Raw genomic sequence first — 18,872 nt, 5'->3', positions numbered from 1 at the left:
ATCTAAGTGACTTTGACCATGGAATGATTGTTGGTGCTACACAGGGTGGTTTGAATATCTCAGAAACTGCTGATTTCATGCACAACAGTCTCTAGAGTTTGCAGAGAATGGTGCGAAAAACAAAAAATATCTAGTGAGCAGCAATTCTGCGGGTAGAAATGTGTTGTTAATGAGAGAGGTCAGTGGAGAAGGGCCAGACTGGTCAAACTTGACAGTAAGGTGACAGTAACGCAAATAAGCACACATTACAACAGTGGTATGCAGAAGAGCATCTCTGAATACACAACGCATCAAACCTGTGAGTGGATAGGCAACAGCAGCAGAAGAATAATAAGTAAAAATTAAGTCTAATAAATACCAAATAAACTGCTCTGTGAGTGAATTTGCAACGTATCTGAAAAGTTTGGGGCATTAAAGAAAGAAATGTAGAACAACAGAAAAGTAAAAAACGTACTGCCATGTTTCCGTATTCTGTTAAAACCGCACAAAGACAGCACCTACATATGGATGCAAGATACGCCATAGTACATCACAAATATTATACATAAAGTACACTGCTGTTGTCTATAGCAGTTCACGTTTTGTTGTCGAATGTTATTCCGGTAATAAACCCACAAAAATCCCCTGCTTGCCTCCCGCCAAACAAACGGAAAGGCACACCGAATAAAAAGTGAAAAAGTGTGCCTCAGCAGGTGATCGAGATCTGACAAATAATGAATGGAAACAGCGCTAAACTTCGGCTGAACTTGTGATAGAGGAACTTAGCAGGGCAACAGACTGTGAAATAATTCTATTGTTTTCCCTTAAATATATGGCCCAATCTATCAGATGTCTGAATATAATATGAACAAAGGCGGAGGCCCACACCGCGGAGAAAATGAAGTTGAATTATGCATACGACGGCGGTATATAAATCCATAGCGCCTCACTCATTACACAGTCTGAAGCTATTTTCCTCTGCATATTATTATCTGAAAAAGATTACTTTAAATGACCGGCCTGAGATAACAAGCCAAAAGGATTGATTGAAGTTCTTTTTGGTGCCGAATTAATACGATTGTACATTTTTCACAGAAAGGAAAAGTAATGACCAGTTTCAAAGGCCTAAAATATTCCACAGAAATGTGTGGCTATTGCTAAACATACTGTAGGCAGGATTACATTAATCCTGTAGTTAAAAAGGCGAATTTGCAAAGGAAACACCCAGTTATGTGTCTGTGAATATACATGTGAAAAATGTCAAGTTAGAGATGCAGGACTGTAAAATGCAACTCTTCAGTACTAGCCAAAACAACCACAACTGTCAGCACCTCACAAACCTCAGTATGGTACAATGTGCCCATGTAATATCATATTACTTTACAGTACTGTCATGTCATCCTGTATTCATGGTTTGGGGAGTTACCGGAAACCTGCTGTATTTTGCATCTTTTTACATCCAACACTGTCTGTGTCTGTGAGGCTACACATTCACACCAACCAAGGAGGTGGTTACTTGGCCTGAATAAGACAAATAAGATATACTTTATTTAACCCTGTGGGGGTAATTTGTCCTCTACATTTGACCCATCCTAGCTACTCAGGATCAGTGGACAGCCACAGAGCAGCACCCAGGGACCAACTCCAGTTCTGAGGTCAGTGTCTTGGACAAGGGCATATGGCAGGACTACACCTGACCTGACATGAATGTATAGCACCCTCTGACAGGACTACAACCATGACCCTTGAGCTTTAACCCTTCACTGAGAAACCACCTGCAGGCTGTTCCTTCTGCCTGAGATGGGCACTGAAATGTAACCCTCTGAAGAGAATGTTTATTTTTTCTAAATTCCAAGTCAGTGTTCTAGAACTGTGTTCCTTTCAATGACCAGTAGTGATTGTTACGTCAGCTTTAGAATCTTCAGTTCAGAACATTCTAATCACGTATTTGTGACCTCACACCTTAGAGAGTTAAGATGATGGCCCTCGTGGGCTGCAATTGATTTGACGGGGAAATCAATATTTTTTAGATGATCATCTAAATTAACAGCAAGCAAAGAAGTTGGCATTTAAGAAGATTGAAGAAGTTTTGAGAAAGAAGATTTAAGAAGTTAAGAGCCCCTGTGTTAGGTGGCGGGTGGGAGCTGGTTAGCCGTCAGAAAGCTCACATCTGACTGAGATTTTATCGGTAATGAGTCCGAACTCATCTGTCTAGAGAATGTCACATTAACAGGTACAAGTTCACTGGGTCCCTCACATATCGAGCTGTAAAAGGCAGTTAGCAATGATTGCTTTTTAAATGGACTTGCCATTTTAAGCAGAGAAATCCTTATGAAGCTTTTGGACAGAAAAATCCATATCCCACATCGATCGCCCTCCCCAGGTAGAGACATGTGGGGTACGCCTGAATGCTGGAGGCCAGTCGATTCTCATCAGACTAACTAGAATAAGGGGGGAGGGGGGGTTGTGACACTATTAAACCTTTGCAGAGCAAGGCTTTTTTTGGAATGCTTTTTTCAAAATTCTAAGTCAGTGTTCTAGAACTCCATCAATGCTTTCAATTACCAGCAGTGATTGTTGCATCACCATTAGAATGCTCAGTTAAGAACTTTCTAATCACACACCTTAAGGGGTTATATCAAGGTTATAACAGCCCTCTGAAGTGGAGTACTTTCAGTCTGATGAAATCTCTCTTTAAAAAGTAGAAGAAATGGATTTTGGGCTGAGGGACAGGCAAATTCGACCCAAACAGACGGAGCCACCAACGGCACGCACGGCAGGGCTGCAGAGTTACTCATTAACAGCTGGCCTTTAATGGGAAAAAACGATTTTAAAAAACGTGGGGTCTCGCCTCTCCTGGAGACGAAGTGGAGTGAAGCCGGGAGCCTACAGATGAGCCCGTCTCGAACAGCCCAAACTTCCGTCTCCCCAGAGAACGCAAGCCAAAGCTTAGGCTGATAATTGCACATAAACTATAGCATAAGGAGCACGGCTAATGAGAAAGCGCAATTAAAATTCCATTACCCTGCGAGGTGGAATTACCCTATTCCACAGACGGTGGCGGGAGGTGATTCCTAATTAATGGCTAATGGCTTATTGAGTCCCAGTCTCCAAACACCGTTCTTCCGGTTAAAGGGCGGCACAATCCCGGCATTCCGAACAGCAGCACCAAACAAAGTTCTCCGACAAGCATCTGAACTTGAAAAAGTTGAAACTGGTCCGATAACTCCGAATTAACTCGTTTATTATTTTTGGGGCATTAAAAAAAGAAATGTAAACAAAAACGTTTACCAAAAACTTACCGCCATGTTATCGCATGCTGTTAAAATTGTACACAAATACAGCACTTGGATATGGGGGTTAGATACTTCATACACACTGCATCACAAATATTATACATAATGCTGTTGTCAATGACAGTTATGTTTTGTCGTTGAATATGCAATTCCAAACTAAAGCTTAGACTAATAACTGCACAGTAGAAAGTTCTCCAGTGAACATCTGAACTTGTAAAAGTGGAAACTGGTCTGAAAATGACAAATGTGTTTATTATTTTTCTTTATTTGTTCGGGACACGGCGAATAGGATGCGGGCCAGCAGGTGAAACGGAGAAGCGGAAGTCGCCGGTTTCATTTTTAAAAGCACAAATATTCATTTGCAGAAAGGCACCCGTCTTGGAACGCGAGGCAGGGATCTATAAAACACAAATTAAGTTGCGGACAAACCGTGGGAGGAGAACTGCGGACGTGAGGGTGCATCACAGAAATAAGTTTGTGCGAAAGCCTGCCACAGAGGAATAATGGAGTTTGAAAACTTCAAGTGACCAGGAGTTGTAGAAGTGAGTTTTTTGTTTTCCCTACATGGTAAATGGACCGCATTTATGTAGCGCTGTTATCCAAAGTACAATTTTACAATTAATTTTACAATAACTAATTTAACAAAAAATACATTCATTCATCCAGTCATTCTCACACACACACACACACACACACACACACACACACACTCACACACCAACGGTGATAGGCTGCCACACAAGGCCCTAGCCAGCTCGTCGGGATCAATTGGGGGTTAGGTGTCTTGCTCAGGGGCACTTCGAAACACCCAGAGTGGAGGATCGAACTGACAACCCTCCGACTGCCAGACGACCACTCTCACCTCCTGAACCAGTGTCGCACCATGTGATGTCATGTGTGATGTCATCACAGAGATGAGCAGCCTAACAGCCGATCTCGCAGTTGCCCAATCCGCCAGCAGGGTGCGCTGGAGGGCGATGAGACGAGGATCCCTGCTGGCTGAGCCCTCTCTGACACTGGCCCACTCTACTGCCAGTTACACGGATTGGCTGTAATTGTTTCCTTTCTTTTCCTCTTCTCCTCTCATCAATCTATCTTTCAATCAACAACAGCTGCCATTTCTCCCCATACACACAGACACGTGCACACACGCGCACATGCAGCACGCAGCACACACAAACTCACACACATACTCAGAGACTCATTGACACACACACACACACACACACACACACACACAGACTTGCACATACACGCACACACAGACAAGCACACAGAATGAGTTGAAGTACATACCTCGGAGGATGCACACACCTCATCAGACAAGGGACACATAAGTGGCACACACACATGCACACACACGCACGCGCGCACGCACGCACGCACACACACACACACACACACACACACACGTGCCAAGCACACCGCTGAGCCCCTTCTCCCTCCTTTCTCTAGCGTACTGACCCCCCCCCCCCAGGACTGGGACCCACAGAGGATGCCAGGAAGAGGAGGAGGTGGAGGAGGAGGAGGAAGAGGATGAGGAATCACTATGGCAACCCAGGACACTCAAATCAAAACACAGTAAAACACAGTGACGACAGACAGCCTACCTACTTTGCACGCTGGGCAGCACTCGACAGTATGGGATCTACAGGGTAAGCTGCTGTAGGCTTTCTATTCACACAACAAAGCGCTCTACCAAGGGCAGGGGGAGGGGGGCAAAAGAAACCGCTGAAAGCACAAAAGCAAGACACAGGTGTGCGGAGATACGATACCTGCGGCAATCTTATCCCAATAGTCTGCATTAAAGCAAAACACGCAGATGTTGAGAAACCATGCCTGGGCGAATGGGGGAGTGGGTGTATGAGGGGGGAGGGGGGGGGGGTATATGTACTGTAAGGGTAGAGGGGGAGGAGGATTATGGGGGTACTGCTCTTACAGGAGGCCCCATTATGGCTCCGTACAGCCCTGTTCTCTGGGGCTTTTGAGAGGGGGGCCGGATGAATGCACTACAGCCTAGAATGGAGGCAGGAGAGGAGGCTTGAAGAGGAGGGGGGTGGGGGGGGGGGGGGGTGGTGGTGGCTGCTTTTGAGGAGAGGGGGGTGGGAATAATGAAACAAGCCCCCCAACCCATCACCCTCCCAAACCTAAGGGCGGATGGAAGAAGGAAAAGAGGTAAGGATAGAGGGATAGAGGTAGAGTAAGGAGGTGTGGAGGGCATGCATGGAGGTAGAGTGCGGGTGAGCACTCTCAAGTCTCTCTAATGGAGATGGAGAGTCTGGGACCACTCCAGGGCTTTCAGAAACATACGGCGGAAGGAACAGAAATAGGGGTTTGTGAAGAGGGGCGGGGAGGGGGTGCTTGTTTGTTGCGACTATCCTTAATTATATCTTAAGGGGTCGTGTAATGGACCTCAAAGATTGGGTTTGCATTCACCCTTCATCCCACTGTACTGCCGGAACTCCTACCCAGAGATGGGAACCAAATGGCAGGAGCAAAGTGGAACTAAGTGGCCCATGGAAAAAACATGTCTTTTCGGAGGTGCATACAGTACACATAAGGCTCATCATTTTCAGAGTTTACTTTTTTATGTTTTATTTTCATTTTATTTCAATTTAAACATTGTCCTTTCTTTTAACCGTAGACTTTGCCAATTGAACACTGTGGAACAGTGACATATACAAGAAATAGGTTGAACATTGCTGTAATAATGACTAAGTCATTCTTATACAAAATACTTAGGATTCCTGTTTAATCCCTGAAGCCACACAGCCAGGGTGCGTTAATTTCCATTCAGTGAAACAGTGAAAGCAATAAAACGAATGGTTCTATTGGTATACACTATTTTACGATACCATTGTTTTAGCAAGAACGGTTCCTTATTTTATACCGTGCAGTGACAAAACAAGCATGGTAGGACCTCAACTTGCATGCATTTTAGAACTTCACAGACTACATGAATCAGGCTAAAATTGGGATTATTTTCACAATGTTTTTCCTGTTTCTGTCCCCGGACTGGAGTTCTGTAGTAGAGCTGTCACTGAACCACTATTCCTTTTCGGTTCTATGGCCGAATCTGTTAATTATATAACACCCAACTTAATGACTTAGCTGGTTTCTTTTGCAAAAACGAAGAGTCCTTAGGAATTTGCTTCCTTTATTGCACCAAAGAAAATGATATTAACTCCCCTGTATGACCGGCTTTTCTCCACGACCATGCTCTCTTTCAAAACACCACACGACAACCGAAAACACCACTCACTCGCCCAGCGGCCTCAGATACACACACGGACCAATCGGAACACTCCCCACGATTCCCACTTTTAAAGCTGCATACCGTCATTTACCAACAACACCAATGAGCCAGAGAAGCAAATCAAATTTGAAAGGCAGAGAAACATCAATAAGAAAAAAATCTTGGCGAAAATGGGTTTAATCCGAACTGCCCTTTTTAAAAAATCTGGGAATTTTTTGGGGGAAATTGATTAAAACTGACAATGATGAGCCTTGAGTATACAATAACACTTCCTCCTCCCCTTTCCTCCTCATTTCTCTCTCCCATTGGTCAGAGCAGGGAGCTGTCTGGCACCGCCTGCAGGGACACAGTCTCCTCAGAGGGGGCGCCAGAGAGACGGGTTTCACCTGCAACGACCTTCAGCCAAGAGGCCGATCACCAGCCGGCCAATGCTTTCTGGGATGCGATTGGCTGGAGCAACATCTTACAATATATTCTTCCAAAAAATGCCACATCAATTCGTTTTTTTTATATTTTTTAGCAAAAGTGAGTGGCTTTGACAGACTGCTGCATTATTGAACCCCTCAAAGACGTTTACCCAGAGAAAAATCAATCCTTTCTGAAGTATTCATTTTTAGTATTGATCCTATTTGACCCTTGTTCCAAAGAGCAAGCAAAGAGCTATTCTCACTTTTTGCCACCCCCCATGCGGCCACCCACGAGTGCTTTCTTAGAAAATATTTACACACAGTTGTAATTTTTCACATTTCTGTGGCCAGACCACTGTCTTCAATTTTAGAAATGATTTCATGTAGTTTTAGGGTAGAATGCAAACACAGTCATTGTAAACTGAAAGACCTGAATGCAGCCACAACAAAAGAGTGCTTGCAAGTAAAGGCCATCTACCCTGGTCTATTACTGTGGGTGGGTCAGAGTTCAGGACATAAAAGGTAGGGGCCTCTGTATTTGGTGAATGTAATTGGGTGTTTGGGGTGTAAGAGGAAGAATGTAAGTGGGTATTTGGGGTATAGGAGGGAGATGGTAAGTGGGTGTACAGGGTGTAAGATGTAGAAGGGAAGTGTGGGTTTGGGGTGTAGGAGGTAGAAGGTAAGTTAGAGTTTGGGGTGTAGGAGGCAGAAGGCAAATGTGGGTTTGGGTGTACCAGGCAGAAGGTAAGTGGGGTTTGGGGTGCAGGAGGTAGAAGGTAAGTGGAGGTTTGGGGTGCAGGAGGCAGAAGGTAAGTGGGGGTTTGGAGTGTCGGAGGTATAAGGTAAGTGGGAGTTTAGGGTGGAGGAGTCAGAAGGTAAGTGGGGGTTTGAGATGTCGGAGATAGAAGGTAAGTGGGGGTTTGGAGTGTAAGAGGTATAAGGTAAGTGGGGGTTTAGGGTGTAGGAGGCAGAAGGTAAGTGGGGATTTGAGATGTAGGAGATAGAGGGTAAGTGGGGCTTTAGGGTGTAGGAGGAAGAAGGTAAGTGGGGATTTGAGATGTAGGAGTTAGAAGGTAAGTAGGGGTTTGGGGTATAGGATGCAGAAGGTAAGTGGGGGTTTGGGGTGTAGGAGATAGAAGGTAAGTGGGGGTTTGGGGTGTAGGAGGTATAAGGTAAGTGGGGGTTTAGGGTATAGGAGGCAGAAGGTAAGTGGGGATTTGAGATGTAGGAGATAGAAGGTAAGTGGGGGTTTAGGGTGTAGGAGGCAGAAGGTAAGTGGGGGTTTGGAGTTTAGGATGCAGAAGGTAAGTGGGGGTTTGTGGTGTAGGAGGCAGAAGGTAAGTGGGGGTTTGGAGTGTAGGAGGCAGAAGGTAAGTGGGGGTTTGTGGTGTAGGAGGCAGAAGGTAAGTGGGGGTTTGGGGTGTAGGAGGTATAAGGTAAGTGGGGGTTTAGGGTATAGGAGGCAGAAGGTAAATGGGGATTTGCGATGTAGGAGATAGAAGGTAAGTAGGGGTTTGGGGTATAGGATGCAGAAGGTAAGTGGGGGTTTGGGATGTAGGAGGTATAAGGTAAGTGGGGGTTTGTGGTGTAGGAGGCAGAAGGTAAGTGGGGGTTTGGAGTTTAGGATGCAGAAGGTAAGTGGGGGTTTGTGGTGTAGGAGGCAGAAGGTAAGTGGGGGTTTGGAGTGTAGGAGGCTGAAGGTAAGTGGGGGTTTGGGGTGTAGGAGATAGAGGGTAAGTGGGGGTTTGGGGTGTAGGAGGCAGAAGGTAAGTGGGGGTTTGGAGTGTAGGATGCAGAAGGTAAGTGGGGGTTTGGAGTGTAGGATGCAGAAGGTAAGTGGGGGTTTGTGGTGTAGGAGGCAGAAGGTAAGTGGGGGTTTGGGGTGTAGGAGGCAGAAGGTAAGTGGGGGTTTGGGGTGTAGGAGGCAGAAGGTAAGTACCGATGGTGCAGTGCTCTCCGTTCCAGCCCTGCTGACACTCGCACTTGCCGTCCCTGCAGGAGCCGTGTTTGATGCACTGGGGGCTGCAGACGCGCTGGGCGCACTCCCCGCCCGTCCAGCCGTCCTCACAGCGGCAGGCCCCGCCCACACACACGCCGTGCGTCCCGCAGTCCACCGAGCACACCTCTGTGGAGACACACACACACACACACGCACCATACACACACACCGCACACCATACACACACACACACACACACACACACACAGGCACCATACACACACGCACCATATACACACACACACACACACACACCGCACATGCACACACACACACGCACCATACACACACATGCAGCGTATATACACACACCATACACACACACCGCATATACACACAAACCGCATTCACACACATGCGGCGCATACACACACGCCATACACACACACACCGCACATACATAAACACACACACACACCGCACATGCACAAACACACCGCACACCATACACACACATGCAGCGCATACACACACGCCATACACATACACACACACACACACCGCACATACACACACATGCAGTGCATACACACACACATACAGCGCATACACACACACACACCGCACATACACACACGCAGTGCATACACACACACACCCCGCACATACACACATGCAGTGCATACACACACCATATTCACATACACCACATGTACACACACATGCAGGGCATACACAAACACACATACACGCATGCACCACACCACATATACACGTGCACGCATGCAAACACACGCACACACACACCACATACACATGCAGGCACCCACACACACGGCATACACACACAAACACATGAACACACACATACATACATACATAAACACACACACACACACATATGCAGAAATGAGTGCATGCCACACATGCACATAAAAACATGAACACAGGTTTTTTTTTTTTTTTATGTATTTATTTTTGCACATTAACAAACACACACACACACACACACACACACAAATAGGTGTCAGGAGAAGTGTTCTTCACAGGCTAAGGTCACGGGTCATCAGCCACAGGTCACACTACATGTCTAAGCCCGCTCTCCCTGTTCTAAGAGACTCACAGGGCTCTCTGGACTCCGAGGGCCGTCTGCCACCTCTCTCTGCAGTGTGACACACTGGACTGTTTTGTGGGAGAGAGCAGAGATGGAGGGAGGTGTGGTACTGAAGTTATGGCTCTGGGGTTGCTATTGATTCCCAGGTGATGCCTTGCAGTTCTCCCCTCGAGCAAAGTACCGGTTCTGAACTGCTAAACTAAGGAATGTGCAGTTTATATAGCACTGACTGCCAATGCAGGTGTGTGCGTGTGTGTGTGTGTGTGTGTATGAGGTGAATGTGTGTTTTAGGTATTAAAGGGAGAGATGGAATGGAAAGACCATTGTGCGAATGAAGGAGAAGAAAGGGAAAGCAGGAGGTAAGCAGAGAAAGAGAGAGGGAGGGAGAGAAGGATAGGGGAAGACAGAGGGGAAGAGAGAGGGAGGGAGAGGAGGATAGAGAGAGGATAGAGGTATAGAGAGAGGGAGGGAGAGAAGGATAGAGAGGACAGAGGTATCAAGAGAGGGAGGGAGAGGAGTATCGAGGGAGTACAGAGGTGTAGAGAGGGAGGGAGGGAAGGATAGAGGGATGGCAGAGGTATAGAGAGAGGGAGGGAGAGGAGTGTAGAGGGATGACAGAGGCATAGAGAGAGGGAGGGAGAGAAGGACAGAGGGATGATGGAGGTATAGAGAGAGGGAGAGAAGGCCAGAGGGATGACGGAGGTGTAGAGAGAGGGAGAGAAGGACAGAGGGATGACGGAGGTATAGAGAGAGGGAGAGAAGGCCAGAGGGATGACGGAGGTATAGAGAGAGGGAGAGAAGGACAGAGGGATGACGGAGGTGTAGAGAGAGGGAGGGAGAGAACAATAGAGGGATGATGGAGGTATAGAGAGAGGGAGAGAAGGACAGAGGGATGATGGAGGTATAGAGAGAGGGAGAGAAGGACAGAGGGATGACGGAGGTATAGAGAGAGGGAGAGAAGGACAGAGGGATGATGGAGGTATAGAGAGAGGGAGAGAAGGACAGAGGGATGACAGAGGTGTAGAGAGAGGGAGGGAGAGAACAACAGAGGGATGACGGAGGTGTAGAGAGAGGGAGGGAGAGAAGGACAGAGGGATGACGGAGGTATAGAGAGAGGGAGAGAAGGCCAGAGGGGTGACGGAGGTATAGAGAGAGGGAGAGAAGGACAGAGGGATGATGGAGGCGTAGAGAGAGGGAGAGAAGGACAGAGGGATGATGGAGGCGTAGAGAGAGGGAGAGAAGGACAGAGGGGTGACGGAGGCATAGAGAGAGGGAGAGAAGGACAGAGGGATGACGGAGGTGTAGAGAGAGAACAACAGAGGGATGACGGAGGTATAGAGAGAGGGAGAGCAGGACAGAGGGGTGACGGAGGTATAGAGAGAGGGAGAGAAGGACAGAGGGATGACGGAGGTGTAGAGAGAGGGAGGGAGAGAAGGACAGAGGGATGACAGAGGTATAGAGAGAGGGAGAGAAGGCCAGAGGGGTGACGGAGGTGTAGAGAGAGGGAGAGAAGGACAGAGGGATGACGGAGGTATAGAGAGACGGAGAGAAGGACAGAGGGGTGACGGAGGTGCAGAGAGGCGGCTCTGACCGGTGGAGCAGTCCGGGCCCATCCAGCTGGGGTCGCAGCTGCAGACCCCCGTGTCGGGGACGTAGACCCCGTGGCCGTGGCACTGGTCGGGGCACTGAGAGCGGGGCAGCTCACACACAGCCCCAGCCCAGCCCGGCTTGCAGTGGCACTCCCCGCTCACACAGATCCCGTTACTGGAGCAGGTGGGGTCCAGGCAGTCCACTGCGGAGACACACACACACAGGTGCACGGATATTAGCGGACGCTTTTATCCAAAATGACCGACAAAATGACTTGGCTCAGGGGGTAAGAGCAGTCGTCTGGCAGTCGGGGGGTTGCCGGTTCTATCCCGCCCTGAATGTGCCGAAGTGTCCCTGAGCAAGACTCCCAACCCCCAATTGCTCCTGACGAGCTGGTTGGTGCCTTGCATGGCAGCCAATCGCCGTTGGTGTGTGAGTGTGTGTATGAATGGGTGAATGAGAGGCATCAATTGTACAGCGCTTGGGATAAAGGCGCTATATAAATGCCAACCATTTACCCTTTAAATTCAACCATTACTTACAGTGGATAAGCAGGGATAATGCCCCTTGGAGCAATGCGGGGTGAAGGCAAAGGGTGGGGTTAATACACAGAATGGGCCCCAACCTTCTACATACCGTAAAAGGAACAAATGCAAACCCTTGCTGCATGAAGCAAAAAAAGCAGATTAATAATATTTAAAGTCTGTTAGCATAAAAAAACTCAAGCATTATCCTGCCCACACACCTTCTCTGTGTGTGAACTGGTCTGCAGAGGGGAGTGTGTGTGTGTGTGTGAGTATGTGTGTGTGTGTGTGTGAACTGGTCTGCAGAGGGGTGTGTGTGGGTGTGTGTGAGTGTGTGTGTGTGTGTTTGAACTGGTCTGCAGAGGGGTGTGTGTGTGATTGTGTGTGTGTGTGTGAGTGTGTGTTTGAACTGGTCTGCAGAATGGTGTGTGTGTGTCTGTGATTGTGTGTGTGTGTGTTTGAACTGGTCTGCAGAGGGGTGTGTGTGTGTGTGTGAGTGTGTGTTTGAACTGGTCTGCAGAGTGGTGTGTGTGTGTGTGTGAGTGTGTGTTTGAACTGTTCTGCAGAGTGGTGTGTGTGTGTGTGTGAGTGTGTGTTTGAACTGTTCTGCAGAGTGGTGTGTGTGTGTGTGTGAGTGTGTGTTTGAACTGTTCTGCAGAGTGGTGTGTGTGTGTGTGAGTGTGTGTTTGAACTGTTCTGCAGAGTGGTGTGTGTGTGTGAGTTCACAGAAGGAGGGAGATGGAGGTTCTGAGACAGACGTTGAAACCCTGCTGTGGGAGAGCTCCACCGGCACTGTGTGTGATTCAGTGGCTTTCACTGAGTACCTCGTCCAAACAAACCGCGGCTGTGTTCACACCGCCGAGGAGCCCCCCCAAAACCCTCCTGCAGCCCCCTACCCGCCTGCCTGCCCCCCACCCGCTCCTCTGTAGTCACCTGGATTGCCGGAGCGCATGTTGGACAGCCTGCCAATCCCACGCATTGATTTTTCGGGGGGTCTGTCACATCAGGTAGGCTGTGGGAGTGACTCACTCGTAATGAACGCCGGGAGAGAGGGAAAATAAACGAATGAAAGGAAAATGAAAGGAAGCGGCGGGGGGAGGAGGAGGGAGGCCTCTTCTCCAGCTCTTTGTCTGGATTTCCCTCTCTCCTCTTTCTTTCTCTCTCTCTCCTTCCCTCGCTCTCGCTCTCCCTCCCGTAGGCTCCCTCTCCTCCCTCCTTCCGAGCCAGCTTGACTCGTCTGAACTCGGGCGAAAGAATCGGCCGCCAGGCAATCCTTCTTCAAAGCCCGCGGTCGATAAAATGGATCCCATCCCCTAATACAATTTACAGATGCGCTGGGTGGGCAACCCCGCGCTTTATCCTGCACGCAGGAGTTAAAGAGAGCCAGAGCACGAGGTCCCCAGGGTGTGTGTGTGTGTGTGTGTGTGTGTGTGAGTGTGTGTGTGTGTGTGTGTGTGAGTGTGTGTGTGAGTGTGAGTGTGTGTGTGTGTGTGAGTGTGTGTGTGTGTGAGTGTGTGTGTGTGTGAGAGTGTGTGTGTGTGTGTGTGAGAGTGTGTGTGTGTGAGTGTGTGTGCGTGTGTGTGAGTGAGTGTGTATGTCTGTGAGTGTGAGTGAGTGTGTGTGCGTGCGTGTGTGTGTGTGTGTGCGTGTGTCTGTGAGTGTGAGTGTGTGAGTGTGTGAGAGTGTGTGTGTGTGTGCGCGCGCGTGTGCGAGTGTGAACTGGTCTGCAGAGGGGTGTGCGTGTGTGTGTGTGTGTGTGTGTGTGAGAGAGAGTTCACAAAGGGAGGGAAATAGTGGCTCTGTGTCCAAGCCTGCAGGGGGCGCACTTGAAAAACAGGCAAACAGGAAATTCTTTAAGCTACAGCAGGATCTCCTCTCTCTGGAAATCGTCCTTTCGGACGTGAGACCAGGGTGTTTTCTACGTCGTGTGACATAGCACACGCCTTGCTGGCTCGCACATTCAGCAGCGGATATCCCTGTTGAGCACGACGAACTCGATGGGCACGCCCGTTTCCACCTCGGTCACACCTCGGTCACGTGACGGGAGGAGACCACAAATGGCGTGACATCATCGCTTGTCACTGCTGCGTAACGACAGGTAGGTTTTTTTGTGTGTGTAACCTTTACCTATACAGCGTAGGTTACATATGCACATTTACAGTAACACCCAGTTAGTGTATTTGCCTCTCACTGTGGCATTAGGCTCATGCCCTTTTCCAGGTATTTGCCCCTGACTGGGGGTAATTGCCCCTCACCTTCGGCACAGAGCTCTCCCTTGTACCCCCGGGCGCAGGAGCAGGCGCCACCCGAGCAGGTGCCATGGCCGCTGCACTGGGGGTCCACACACTGGCCAATGGGAACGTCGCATTCAGAGCCCTTCCACCCGCTGTAGCAGATACACGCCCCCTTCTCGTACTGACCGTTACCACTGCACAGGACCGGGCAGGCAGCTGGGGGGAGAGAGAGAGGGAGAGAGAGAGAGAGAGAGAGAGAGGAGGGGGACAGAGAGGGGGAGAGAGAGAGAGGAGGGGGACAGAGAGGGGGAGAGAGAGAGAGAGAGAGAGAGAGAGAGAGGAGGGGGACAGAGAGAGGAGGGGGACAGAGAGGGGGAGAGAGAGAGAGGAGGGGGACAGAGAGAGGAGGGGGACAGAGAGGGAGAGAGAGAGAGAGAGAGAGAGGAGGGGGATAGAGAGGGGGAGAGAGAGAGAGAGAGAGAGAGAGAGAGAGGAGGGGGACAGAGAGAGGAGGGGGACAGAGATGGAGGGAGATAAGAAGAGGGATGGGGAAAGGTTGAAGAGGGATGGAGGGAGGTATTTAAGGAGAGAGAGTGAGTTTGAGACAGAAAGCAATGGAAGAGAAGAAGATTGAGTGATGGAGAAATAGAGAGATAGATTGGGATAAAAGGCAAAAGGAGAAAGGATGGGGGAAATGGGGGGAGGAGAAAAGGTTTTAACGGTTGACAAGGGATGGAGGGAAGTATGGAAAGGAAGGGGACAGTACAAAGAATGACAGGAGTGGATGAGAAGAGGATGGAGGGAAGATAGAAGCAGAAAAAGCAGAAAGATGGAGGACAGAGGGAGGGTAGAGAGACACAGCCGTGTCGAGGTGAAGTGAGGATGAACAGGGAGAGAGAGAGGCGGAAACAAGAGAAACATTATCTTAATTTAGAAAATCAAGCAGCCAAACATCTGAAGCTAATCTGAGCTGAACGTGTGAAAGTGCTCTCAGAGAGGAATTCATGGGACGCCTGCTCTGATGAACCTGTAAAATATTTCAGCTTTATTCTTTTTGAACAGATGCATAACACAGGGATTCCTGAGCATCTGGAGTTGAGTGTTTGCCCGGGGATTCACTCAACTCCAGACATCGAATCCCAGAACGAACACTCAACTCCAGACATCGAATCCCCAAGCAAACCCTCAACTCTATATTGAACAGATGCATAACACAGGGATTCCTGAGCGCCTGGAGTTGGGTGTTTGCTCGGGGATTCGATGTCTGGAGTTGAGTGTTTGCTCAGGGATTCGATGTCTGGAGTTGAGTCTTTGCTCAGAGATTCGAAGTCTGGAGTTGAGTGTTTGCTTAGGGATTCGATGTCTGGAGTTGAGTCTTTGCTCAGAGATTCGATGTCTGGAGTTGAGGGTTTGCTCGGAGATTCGATGCTGAGAGGGATTGTTAATAATGTTTGAGTCTCTGCAGCAGTTTGACGTACACACAGCAGCTAGGTCAAACCGTCTGTTCAGCAGCTGAACTCAGTTATCAACGACCAATGAGAGGCTAACAGGGAAGGGGAAGGGGGCTCTGTGGAATAGAGGAGGGGCTCTGTAGAATATGGGACAGCCCCTGAGAATATGGGAGGGGCTCTGTGGTACAGGAGCGGGGCTCTGGGGTACAGGAGCGGGGCTCTGGGGTACAGGAGCAGGGCTCTGTGGTACAGGAGAGGGGCTCTGTGGTACAGGAGCGGGGCTCTGTGGTACAGGAGAGGGGCTCTGGGGTACAGGAGAGGGGCTCTGTGGTACAGGAGAGGGGCTCTGGGGTACAGGAGCGGGGCTCTGGAGACAGGAGTGGGGCTCTGGAGACAGGAGTGGGGCTCTGGAGACAGGAGCGGGGCTCTGGAGACGGGCTCTGGAGACAGGGTGCTGTACAGCCGTGGCAGGGCTGCACAGAACAGAGAGCGGATGTGTTTTATGGATCGATAAAAATTAAGGTATGCGCACTGTGTGCATACTAAAGCGTTACCGCAGCGACGCGAACGGGCTGATTCCAGCGAATGCTGCAAAGCCCGCTGGGACTGCAGGCTGCCGCTTCCTCTGTAATGGGATCTGCTCCCATCCTGCTCCAGAGCGCGGCCCTGACAAGCCCCAGAATAAACGCACTGGAGGCCAGCACCCCCACCTCAGCCTCTCTTAGCTGGGCCGCTACACCCCTCTCTCAGGCCCTCTCTGCCTGTCTCCCAGGTTAATAAGGGACTAATGAAATGTAAAACTGCAGGCACCTGTCACTTGGGCAAGTCATGAATATATTCATATTCCCCTGTGTGTGTGGATGCGTGTGCACACACACACACATATACACACTCACACACACACACGCACACGCACACGCACACGCACACGCACACAGACACACACACACACACATATACACACACACACACACACACACACGCACACACGCACACACACACACACACACGCACACACACACGCACACAGACACACACACACACACACACACGCGTGAATGCATGAATCAACAGTGCTCATACATGACCCGAAATGTCAGCAATGTCAGGTAGTAAAAAAAATAAAAAAGGAAAAGAAAGCAAATTAAATGCAGTTTAACTGGGAGGCTTAACAAAACTATTAATCATAGGTCCTCCCGGCCAACGGCAGGAGATACTGCCCGCTGCCGCCCCATCCATCATGATGACACCACCTCAGCACGACCTTGGGCCTCTGCCAGTCACATTAGCCTCGACACCTCCGAGGAACACGACAAGAAACCTCCCCCCCGTCCCCCCCAAACTCTAACGCCTCAATCTTCCCAGCAGAAACTTGGCATTGCTTCGGCGTTAGCGTAGCGGCACACTGATGCTATCGCGCCGCTGTATCGTTAGCGCGATTTTGCTGTGTGTTAGCGTAGTGCTGGACTGATGCTATTGTGCCGCTGCATCGTTAGCGCAATGCTGTTGTGCGTAAGTGTAGCGCTGAGCCGCTGCATCGTTAGCGCAATTTCATTGTGTGTTAGCGTAGTGCCGGACTGATGCTATTGCACCACTGCATTGTTAGCGGAATGTTGTTGTGTGTTAGCGTAGTGCTGGACCGATGCTATCGTGTCGCTGCATCGTTAGCGCGATGTTGTTGTGCGTTAGCGTAGTGCTGGACCGATGCTATCGTGTCGCTGCATCGTTAGCCCGATGTTGTTGTGCGTTAGCGTAGTGCTGGACCGATGCTATCGTGTCGCTGCATCGTTAGCGCGATGTTGTTGTGCGTTAGCGGGGTCCCCAACCTCTCTAACAGCCTCGGAGAGAGGGACAGCAGCCCAGACTCTGCGGGGGTCCCCGCAATTTAGCCGAGGGCTGCCACAGAGACGATGATGCACCTGGCCGTTGGCCCTTAACGAGCAGCCCGCCAAATGCGCCATCTGAGGCCGTCACGCTGCACTTCCTCTCCGTGTGGAAGAAAATAACTTCGCTATTATGACTTTTTTTTTTTCCTCAAATGTCCCCTAACTCCGGGATAATGGAAAAGGAAGCCGCTGATGTCATATAGAGTGGTCTCTGCTCGCGCGCTCGACATTTTTAGACTTTAATTTGCTACATAAACGTTAACGCTCTAAAAATAACAAACGGTGCAACAACATACATGAAATACGTACACATATGGCAAAGGCCCATAAACAAACAGTAATGAATTATTACTGAATTGTTTTCATACTGTTATTGTCACAATTATTTGATCACACGCATACCCACCCACACACGCACACACACACACGCACACACGCACACGCACACACACGCACACATACCCACGCACGCGCACGCGCACACGCACAGACACAGACACGCACGCGCACGCACATGCACACACACACACACACACGCGCACACACCCATGTCTGGACATGGCGCACCTTTGGAGCAGTCCACCCCGTGGAACCCTGGGAAGCAGTGGCAGATGCCCGACGCGCATTCTCCGTTGCCATGGCAATTCCGGGGGCATTCTTGCGCGGAATCTACGACAGCAGGGGGGCACAGGAAGCGGGCAGATTAGTTAGAGCGGCGCTTTTTCTGACTAAAATATCGACCCCGCGAGCAGGCACCTATTGAACCGCCGTCGACGCTGGCTGCCGGGACTGTCGGGGCTGTTCCCAAACTGCCGCGGAGCCTGTCCGACAGTGGCAGGGCCACTCAGCGACCGTTCTGCATCCCTTTAAGCGCGGCGGCTGCTTTAGCTCGGCTGTCGGAGGGGAGACGGCTCCGGGGCCGGTTTTGAAAAAGCGCTGCCGGGGCAACGCTCCCGGGCGCGTGTATTTTTCCGGCTGGGGGAAATTTTAATTGCTCATTAGTCCAGTTCCTCCTCGCCGCTCCGCACATATACACAAGATTAAGCGCAAACATTTCCGAAATGTACTGTGTTAAATGTGTACATTTCCGTGACATATATTGGAGTAAGTGTGGCTGCCACATGATTTATTGGACAATGCGAAATGCCTGTTTCTTTGGCATGAAAGGAACCATCCTCATCGTACTGTACTTGGAG

General features: G+C 49.6%; 1 protein-coding gene across 1 annotated transcript in view; it reads right to left on the bottom strand.

The window, feature by feature from the left end:
- The window catches only part of LOC133132572 (teneurin-2-like), a 403,992-nt gene that overhangs the window by 44,687 nt on the left and 340,433 nt on the right, over positions 1–18,872 (bottom strand). The window contains exons 10-13 of the mRNA XM_061248068.1: positions 18,244–18,345; positions 14,361–14,555; positions 11,583–11,783; positions 8,878–9,063 (exon numbers count right to left, since the gene is read on the bottom strand). Of these exons, the coding sequence (XP_061104052.1) occupies positions 8,878–9,063; positions 11,583–11,783; positions 14,361–14,555; positions 18,244–18,345 (684 nt within the window). The remainder of the gene's footprint in view (positions 1–8,877; positions 9,064–11,582; positions 11,784–14,360; positions 14,556–18,243; positions 18,346–18,872) is intronic.

Source organism: Conger conger, chromosome 7, assembly GCF_963514075.1.
Source record: "Conger conger chromosome 7, fConCon1.1, whole genome shotgun sequence".
In the NCBI taxonomy this organism is placed as follows: domain Eukaryota; kingdom Metazoa; phylum Chordata; class Actinopteri; order Anguilliformes; family Congridae; genus Conger; species Conger conger.
The sequence above is the reverse complement of the archived record's forward strand: the minus strand, read 5'-3'. Positions and strand labels throughout refer to the sequence as shown.